General features: G+C 43.8%; 1 protein-coding gene across 1 annotated transcript in view; it reads left to right on the top strand.

The window, feature by feature from the left end:
* The first annotated feature begins 9,960 nt into the window (after positions 1–9,960).
* Positions 9,961–10,257, top strand: part of FOXO1 (forkhead box O1) — a 159,664-nt gene continuing 159,367 nt past the window's right edge. The window contains exon 1 of the mRNA XM_006873718.1: positions 9,961–10,254. Within this exon, the coding sequence (XP_006873780.1) occupies positions 9,961–10,254 (294 nt within the window). The remainder of the gene's footprint in view (positions 10,255–10,257) is intronic.

The following is a 10,257-nucleotide window of genomic DNA, read 5'->3' as shown; positions in this document are numbered from 1 at the left end:
TCCTGGGCCAACCTCACTACCGCTGCCACACTTGAGTCCATCAATGATGCCACCTGGCCAATCCATCTTGTTAGGGGTCTTCCTCTTTTTCTCTGACCCTCCACCTTACCCAGCATGAAATTCTTCTCCAGCGACTGTTCCCTCTGGACAATATGTCCAAAGTATGAGAGACGAAGCTTAGCTAGACACCAATTTTTCCTGAAAATCAAAGAATAATAGAATTAAAATGATAACACTAAAATTTTCCTTGTCAAAAGTCATTCAAAAGAATGAGTCCAATGTTTGAATCTTGCTGAGAGGTGAGAAAGATAAGAACTGCAGAGAGTTACACTGGCCCATTAGCACACTGTCGAGAAGCCTGGCAATTATGGTATGTAAAATATGCAGAGGAGAAGCAAGAACATAGGCACATTTTTCTTTCCAGAAAAGCCAGTTTTCTTCATGTTTCAGGGATACTTAATTATTTAAAAAATGTCTCCAATTTTGTATTGCCAATAATTTTAAGAGGCATGGTATTTCAGAAGTGCTTTAAAGAGGACAAACAGGAGGAAGCAATTTCTCAAAACCTAGTTTTGAACTGGGGAAAAGTTTTGGGTATTTGATCTAGCTGTCAAATGTATTGTTAGTTTGTACCTCAAACACAAAATTATTTAAAGTACACATGACATCATGGGACAAATCAATTTTTCTTCAGCACTAATTAGATCAACTAATCAGGAATTTCATTTTTGAAGTGGTAAGCATTAGAATATAGACTATTTCAGCATTTTGAAAGCTACATTTCAGATACAACTGGCAAAATACAAATCTGGTATATTTCAGATTCATCTTTGGCACAGTCACTCTGTGCTAGAAAGATGTGGTAGCAGGCTTCTGAAAGACAACAGCCTTGGAAACCCTATGGGGGCAGTTCTATTCTGACCTATAGGGTCACTAGGAATCTGAATTGACTCCACAGCAGAGGCAGGGAGAGAGTGGGCAGGAGTTGTGTGACTCAGTTGAATCTGCAATTTGATTAACTCTAGCCTCCTGGTTTTACATCATCACAGACAGTGAGTGACAACAGGTATTATATGAAACACACAGGTACTCTACACAGTCATTACCTCTTGTTATTGATTTCTGTCAACAAATGACAATGTGATTAGCTACTATAAAATTATAAGTCTTCCTTCCTTCCTTACTTCTGGGTGCATTCTCAGTCTGTGGTTTGTTTACAATCACATTTGACTCTTTTTCCTGCTACAAATCTATGGAAATTGGGCCTTTAGATTTGAAAAAAAACAAAAAACCTAACCGATTACTGTAGAACAATAATTAATTCTTATTGCTTAACTTGAACATTCTCATGCATATTAGATTTCCAAGTAAATAAGTAAAACGCCTTCTTAAACTTCCTGTCTGCCAAAAATGTACTGCCATCTGTTGTCTACATGGCAGCATTTAATTTTTTTTTTAATTTAACACATGTGTCCCCCCTTTTTGTGAAGCATGTTAAAAGCTTTAATATGACATGAAACAGAAATAAAATACTGAAAACACATTGTGCTTTAAACATGAATGTAAAATTAAGATTTGGTGACATTCAGAGAACTTGGAATTTGATGTATCATCCAGTCTTATGGCAATTCTGAGTTCTCAATGTAAGAAAAAAAATTCTGGTGTGCCTGCAGATTGGGATTTTGGAGAGTTATTTTATTACCTGAAAGGTAGTTAAGGATCTAGTATTTAAGATAGTTTGAATTCCATTGGATAGCCTGAAAATCTCTAGTTAAAAAAGATAGTGTGCTTGGGTCCCCTTAGAGCAAACCCCCTTCCAAGATTAAGAATCAAGGGAAATACACGAGCAGGCATGTGGTCTAGCTGGTGACCATGTTGGTCACCGATAAGGGGAAGTGGGGGAAAAACAACAATGAAGTTATGAGCTAAGTCCGACCACGTTCAATAGATTCCTGTGAATCCTGGTTGAGACCTGGTTGGCCAGCAGTATGGCAAGACCTGGGGACTTCTGGGTCCAGAGACAGTGACATGGCCACAGAGGACTAGAATGGAGAGTGATGTGTCCAGCTGATATGAAGTGAGGGGAGTTGCATAAGAACACCCATATTTGCAGACAGTACCCACTTAAGCTGGCTTCCATGGCTGGATGATTAGAACTCGACTGAAGAAGAAAGAAGAGGAAAAAATAGAAAGAGTAATCCACTACAATTTGATGAACTTGACCTATGCTTATGGATGTAGTAGCTCACAAGAGAGAACATATCTTTACAGCGAGGATCACTCCCTCCTCCTTGGTACACAGGGTTGACAGGGATGGCAACTTAGATATTGGCTGCCCAAAATGGGGGAGAGGGGGCAGGGAGGCTACAAAGGCAAAAAGTGACCAGCTTACAAGCTTTCAAGAGGGAGCCTAGTTACAGAGGGTGCGGGGAAGGTAGAATCTCCACTGAATGGTTTCCAATCTGTTGGGACAGGGTTGATGAAAGGAGATGGGGATAAGACTTTTGTGGTAAAATAGTGAATAATTTCTATCAGGACTGACTGTGAGGGCTGGAAATGTAAAGGTAGATGTTTTGTAACAAAAGGAGGGGAGTGGTTGATTTTGCAATCCAGGAGCGGAGGTCCCTGGGACTATCAAGGGAGAAGAGTGGAGTGCGGGACCCTACCCAGAAAAGCAGTGACCCAGAGATAGAGGCAGGGATGATGATGTGGAGAGATGGTGTGGCTGGGGACTCTGGACTCAGGGAGGGAGAGGGGCTGTGTGCTGTGGCAGGGGAGCGGATTTGCAGGGTGTACCCTTTGGTTGTTCGACAATGCATAGAAGAGACCATAATCATTGCAATGAAACAAAATACGATAGGATGAATGTAAAGCGAATGTTCTCCCATGTAAACTATCACATAATTCACAATAAAAACTTAAAAAAAAAATCAATATAATAGTGCTTCATGAAAAACCAAACAAACAGATAAGCAATGCACTATAATGTGGAGTTTGACTTGAGAGCTAGGAGGTCCCAATTCTGGTTCCAGTCAGTCACTAACTATACAGCATTGGGGAAAACACTTAAATTCTCAGTGTCTCCATTTTCTTACCTGTAAAATGAGGGCTTGGACTAGATGAATAACAGTCCCTATAAACCCATTTGGATTCCTGATGTGGCGCTGGAGGAGCAGCACTGGACTGTGAACTACAACGTTGGCCGTTCACACCCACCAGCCGTTCCTTGGAAACCTTATACAGGGTCACTATGACCACGGCACTGAACAACAAACAGCAACACCAACAACCCATTGACTCAGACTTAATAATCACTAACATTTTAAGATGAAGGTAGAATCTTTCAACTTTTTAAACACTGTGTGGCCAGCATTTCCTGAAGGTCATTACAAACTCTTTATCAACAACTTTATTTTAGCTGGCTGCCTAAGGATCTACCTTACAGATACAGCATTATTTACTTAACCATTCCTCTAATGTTCACCATTATTCTTCTTCAAAATGTGGACTATGATAATGTTTCACTTTTTATGTCTTAGCATTCCATTTATCTTACAAACATTTTTTTGTGAAATTCATCCAAATAAATATTGTCAATATGTAATGCTCATTTTTGAAGGGCTACATAGTTTTTACACTGACATAAAATATCATGTCAAGGAAGAGAAAATGAACTGTTTATGACCTCAAGGAAATTTCCATCAAAACAACAAACTCTAAAATACAGTGGCTTGCACGTAGTAGTCACTCTTTGGTTGAATGCATGGCAAAATGCAAAGGAAATTATTTCTCAAGGAAAATGAATGACTCCTTTTAGCACTACGTTGTTGTTGAGTCAGTTGAGTCAAAAGTGATCCTATATAGGATTTCCGAGGAGCAGCTGGTGGGCTAGAACCAACTACCTTGCAGTTAGCAGTCCAGTATTTACCCCACAGTGCCACACCAGATCTAGTACTATTATGGTGTTGCTGTGTCGTGGAGTTGGTTCCAACTCATAGTGACCCGGCATAGGGTTTCGAGGTTGTAAATCTTTATGGGAGCAGAAAGTTTCATCTTTCACCCATAGAATGACTGTAGTTTCGAACTGCTGCTACCAGTTAATATGCCAGTGCTCAGGCTGTTAGTTTATGGATGGAAGCTGTTCAGATGGATGGAGGTTTGTTTAGATTATTATTTGTTCTAGGAAAACAACCTGCAAACTCTGGATGACATAATCTTGCTTGCTGAAAATAAAGAGGACTTGAAGCATGTACTGATGAAGATCAAAGACTACAGCCTTCAGTATGGACTATACTTCAACATAAAGAAACACAAATTCTCACAACTGGACAAATAAGCAACATCATGATAAACAGAAAAAAGATTGAATTGTCAAAGATTTCATTTTTCTTGGATACATAATCTACACCCATGGAAACAAGTGTCAAGAAATCAAATGACATATTACATTAGGCAAATCTGTAGCAAAAGACTTCTTTAGAGAATCAGCAAGTAAAACTGTCATCTTGAGGACTACAGAGTACTTGATTCAAACCATGGCATTTGGAATTGCCTCATATGCATGTGGAAGCTGGGTAATGAATAAGGAAGACCAGAGAAAAATTGATGCATTTGAATTATGGTGTTGGTGAAGAATACTGCAAGCACTATGGGCTTCCAGAAGAACAAATAAATCTGTCTTGGAGGAAGTACCATTGGAATGGTCCCAAGGAGCAAGGATGGTGAGACTTTGACAGATATTGGCAATGTTGTCAGAAGGGACCGACTGATCCCTGGGAAAGGACATCATGCTTGGTAAAGCAGAAACTCAGTGAAAAAGAAGACCCTCAATTCAATGAGATAGATAGGTACCATGACTGTAACAATTGGCTCAAACATACTAATAATTATGACAATAGTGCAGGATGGGGTGGTGCTTTGTGCTGTTGTACATAAGGTGCACATGAGTTGAAACCAACTTGACAGCAACTAACAACACAACAATGGGCAAACTGAAGAAAGTCTACTTTGATGACAGTACCTCCTAATATGCAGTCCTGGTGTGGCGCTGTGGGCCAATGCATAAGACTGCAAAGTCATTTGAACTGCAAGGTCAGTGGTTCAAGTTCACCAGCGGCTCCTTAGAAACCCTATAAAGGGTTGCTATGGGTTGGAATCGACTTGACGGTACTTAACAACAAAAACAACAATACTACCTAATAATTCAGACAAAATACTGGGAATTACAGTTATTGGGGAAGGGAAATGTAGGATAAGTTCCATGGCTGAAAAATAAGTATTCAGGTTGTTACCCACACAGGACTTACTTGGCACAGCTAAGAAACAAAGGCAGAGACTGGATAAAAGTGAAAGGGAAAGGCTTTACATTGGTTGATCAAGCAAGGACCAAGCTGAGATCAGAGTCACCAAGGAAAGCCCCAGAACAAAAGGAATCAACAGTTTTATACATATACAATAAACTGAGGGGGTTATGAATATGTAACAGATTTCCCATGGAAAGGTCATAAATATGCATTGGGGTGGGGTTATGATTCTTGGGCATGAAGTGGTTGTCGGAATCCTTGCTTCTAAATGTTGTCCATGTTGGTTTGGTGATGTCTTTCCCGTGACTTTTTGTTCCTTGACTAAAGTTCTTCTGTTCCGGGGTCAAACTTAGGTTGCTTGGCTGGCCAGATCTGGTTATAACCAATATTCTCTTGCTGGGTGGAATACTTTCATGGGAGGAAACAGAGCTCAAAGGAAACAAGTTATCATGAGGGAAAGAGCAGGAAAACAGGTTAATTATAGACTATATATGAGGTATACATTTTAGCACCCTCTGGCAATATTTGTTATACCCTAAGGGTAGGTTCACTGGGCAAGCTGCAGCATTTACAGTGTTATACAGAGCTAAGCAGGTTAGGTAGGGTCTCACATTTTTCACTTCGTCATTAAATTGGACTTAAAGTACCTGTTTTGACAAAGATTTTAAACCAGAGACCAGTGTATTGGTGATGAGGAATAAATGCCAAAGTTTCTGCTTGGGAATTAACCAAAGGATACCCTGATAAGTAAGAATAAAAAAGAACATTACTTTTGCTTGTGAGATGAGCTTTGTGAGGCCAAGTTACTTCTTCATTTTAATTGTCCTTGAAAGAAAACATTTTTCTCTCAAGATTGGCCACATGCATCAACTAATACACGATAATAATTAGAAAAACGCTTCAAAGCAAACAAACAACCATAAAAAGTACTAAAGGAGAAACTAAATGAGCACTTTGGTCGTAAGCAGAATTATGCCAATTTAAATATTTCGGTATCCTTTAGAAAGAAAATGTCTACATTTTTAATTTAAAAAACAAAATAACTTTTGTAAGCATTCTTTCATTATTTTACTTTTGTATGTGTGTGCTTGCTTTCCTCACCTTTAAAATCAAACCCTCATTCAGTTCAGTGGAGTTCATCTAACTAAAACTATGGAGATTCTATGGGGTTAACGGGACAGCAAGAGACCACAAATTATAGTGGGAATCCTGGTGTGGTGCTAGAGGATAAGCACTAAACTACTAACCACAAGGTTGGTGGTTCAAACCCACTAGCCGTTCTTCAGAAACCACAAACCGGGTTGCTATGAGTTGGAACCGAATCCACAGCATTTAATAACAACAACTCTTCAATCATAGGATTTTTATATTTTTTCTTCTTTATACATTTATGGATATTTATAAATAAACAACAATGAGCATGCATTATTGCTATTACCTGCCCTCCCCCACCATCAAAGTTACTTAAAACATTCCCTGATGTTGAAGAGTTCATCTTATATACTGAAGTGATTATTGATAAGAAAGAATTTGGTGCTGCAGCCCTGGCACATTTCGCCTCTCTGTGCCTCAGTTTCTCTGTTATAAATTAAAGGATTCCCAAGATGGACTCCAAAATTACTCAACTTTAATGACCTGTGGTTCTACTTGAAAAGAAAAGTAAGCTTAATGAAACTCTTACAGAGATCAAATTGGCAGTGTCTCTCACAATTACAAATGCATGTATTTGCTGACCCAGTGATCCCATTTCTGGAAATGTCTTCTATAGATATCCTTGCAAAATGACAATTATACAAGGTTACTCTTATTGTGACAGCTAAAGATTGGAAACAATTCAGATGTTCACCAATATGGGACGGCTCAGTAAATTGCTATTTATATATAACAACATGTCCTGGTGTGGCGCTGTAGGATCAGCACTGGACTGCTAACCACAGGGTTGGCAGTTCACACCCACCAGCTGCTCCTTCGAAACCTCGTACAGTATAGCTATGATTCTGAACTGCCTCAGTGGAACTTAACAATAACAACATACAACAATTTGGAATGGTAAGCCAGCAATAAAAAGAGAACAAAACTTTTACATGCAAAACATTTGTTTGTATGGGGTCAATGGCACTATAGGTCCTCTGTGCCTGCTCCCAAAACAAGGTTTTGTTTTTTTAATGAAGGAACAAATACAGTCTAAGACATTTAAAAGAGAAAAATGAGGCATGTTAGAGCAGATTCTGTGGGAAAACTCTCTTAATCAATCACTGAGGCTCAGGAAAATAGGAATTGAAATGAAGACCAGACCAAATTTGCAGCTGACTTCCCTTTACAAAGAATGATCCACTAGGGCACCATTTACTAGTATGGTACAGGCGTTTCAATGGGGGCTGTTTGCGGAGTGTCATTGGAAGGGTGGGTAATAGCAAAGGATCCACGTTGTAGCCTTTGGTTGAGCTCATCATTTGGGTTACTGAGGTCCCCTAGTGGTTGGCAGGGGAGGCCCAAACTGTACAAATTTTATAGCAAAATTCAAGAAACCACAAGAGGAGGATGAGGACTAACTTCAAACCTCTATCCATTCCTTTCACCCACCACCCCACCCAACACCAATAGTAGGAACTTGTTTTGATAAACGAATTAGGAAGAAATAAGGTTCAGAACTAGGGGGATGATAGTGATAATGCAAAGGAAGGAATAAATTCTACTTGTACCTATCTTTAAAGGTTTAAAACTTTTGTACAGATGCCTAATATTTTAGATGCCATTTCAAATGACAAACTGCCTGTAAGAAAGAGATGAGGTTGTTTTAAAATTGGGAGCTGTCATTTGAACAAGACATTTAAAACCCCGTTATCGTCCATCCTAAATGTTTCCATCCCCCTAAAAGGAAATGACTTCCATATCCTTTTTTTAAAAAAAAGAAAGCAGCAAGCAAAAACTTGAAGAGAAAATGGTTTCTCCTCTCTGAAACACAAGAGCCATTGTTTCCCTACGTTTGGCTCCACTGATCCTCAACAGTTCACCCACGACCTGGAGCCCAAATGTGGGGTGATAGAGCGCTTGGAGGTGGAGGTGACTGATGCAAGCGGTTGGCAACCTCAAGGAACCTGGGGAGGACTGTGCCCCAAGACATTGGTCATATCCTTGCTTAGGTTTTCACTCAACATCATATCCCTTCCATTAAAAAAAAAAAGCATACAAACTTAATTGTTGTTGTTGTTAAGTGCTATCAAGTCCGTTCCGAACCATATCAACCGTGTTATAGGGTTTCCGAGGAGTGGGTGGTGGGCTTGAACCTTGCGGTTCAAACCAACCTTGCGTTCCAGCGCTTATCCTCCAGCGCCACTAGCTTAATGTTCTCCTCCACCCATTATCCGCCACCTTCCCCTGAATTCGGTGGGCAGTCTGAGGTTGCCACCCAGGGTAAGAGCTTCCCAGATAGAACTGAGTGTCCGCGTGGAATATGAACGTTCCCTCATTTCTAGCTGTTTGGGTCAAGAATGGCGTGGCCCAGGCAAGTGGCCGTGGCTGGGTGACCCGCTACGCCGACGGTGGTGGCTTGGACAGGGCTGTGCACTGGTGGTCCCCGCGCTCAGGCTTCGGCTAGGGCGCTCTCGGCGTTGACTTGGCCCGGGGGCGTGTGCGATTCGCGCGGGGGCCCAGGGACATGACAGATCTGAAGGAAGAAAACGTGAAACAAAAACAAACCCCACTGCCTTCCCCCACGTCTCTCGGTAAAGGAATCGTGGGTGGAGCCGAGAGGGGGCGAGTGAACAGAATTTCGAGAGGCCGCCTCCGCCCTGGCAGCCCGCGCCCCGGAGTGCCCCGGCCCCCGCCCGCCGGGTTGGGGCCCCGCGCCGAGGTCGGGCGGAGAGAGCAGTCGCCCCACTCGGGCTCGCCGAGTACTCGGTTTTGCTATCCGTAGTAAACAAAGTGTCGCCGCCGCCTCCACGCTGGTGTGCTTCTTAGGAATCAAAACACTGAGAGGGTGAGAGACTCGTAGACACACTCGAGAACTACCAGAAAATAATAACAGATTACAAAAAAAAAAAGTGAGTGTGTGAAAGAGAAAAACACCCTACTACCCCCCAACCAACCTACAGCCACCTCCCCGTGGAAACCAGTCCTCGCCCAGGCCGGTACTCATTGGCTGTCCGGGCGGGGCTGCCGTGCGCCCATTGGCCGGGTTGGCTGCCAGTCAGGGGCGGGCCGGCGCGCGCGCGGCGGCGGGCGGGGGGCGGCGGCAGATCCCGTAAGTCGGGCGGCCGCGTAGTTGCTGCAGCCGCCGCGGTCGCCACATTCAACAGGCAGCAGCGCCGCCGTCGCGCCGCCGGGGAGAGCGAGCGAGCTGCCCACGGCGTTCGTCCGACTGTGCTTCTGTCCGCGGGCCTTGTCAGCAGGCTCCGGTGCTGTCGGGAGGCTTTGGCCCGCCGTCCAGAGTGTGCAGCGGACCCTGAGGAGCCTGGTGTTGATAGACTCGCGAAGTTAAGTTCTGGGCTCACGCTTCCTTCCCCTCCGCGTTCCTACCTCCCGATTTCCGTCCGCTCCGGCAGCGACCTCGCCCCCAAATCTCGGACGGGCTCTTGGCTCCCCTCCCCCGCCGCCACCCCGGGCTGCGCTCTCCCCTTCTTCGCTCTCTTGCGGCGGGGGAGGGGCGGGGGTCACCATGGCCGAAGCGCCCCAGGTGGTAGAGATCGACCCGGACTTCGAGCCGCTACCGCGGCCGCGCTCGTGCACCTGGCCCTTGCCCAGGCCAGAGTTTAGCCAGTCCAACTCCGCCACCTCCAGTCCGGCGCCGTCGGGCGGCGCGGCAGCCAATCTCGACGCCGCGACGGGCTTGCCCTCGGGCTCGGCGGCTGCTGTCAGCGCCGATTTCATGAACAACCTGAGCCTGTTGGAGGAGAGCGAGGATTTCCCGCCGGCGCCCGGCTCCGTGGCTGCGGCTGCGGTGGCGGCGGCGGCG

The sequence above is a fragment of the Chrysochloris asiatica genome, unplaced genomic scaffold (genome assembly GCF_000296735.1).
Source record: "Chrysochloris asiatica unplaced genomic scaffold, ChrAsi1.0 scaffold00250, whole genome shotgun sequence".
Taxonomy (NCBI): Eukaryota; Metazoa; Chordata; class Mammalia; order Afrosoricida; family Chrysochloridae; genus Chrysochloris; species Chrysochloris asiatica.
The sequence above is the reverse complement of the archived record's forward strand: the minus strand, read 5'-3'. Positions and strand labels throughout refer to the sequence as shown.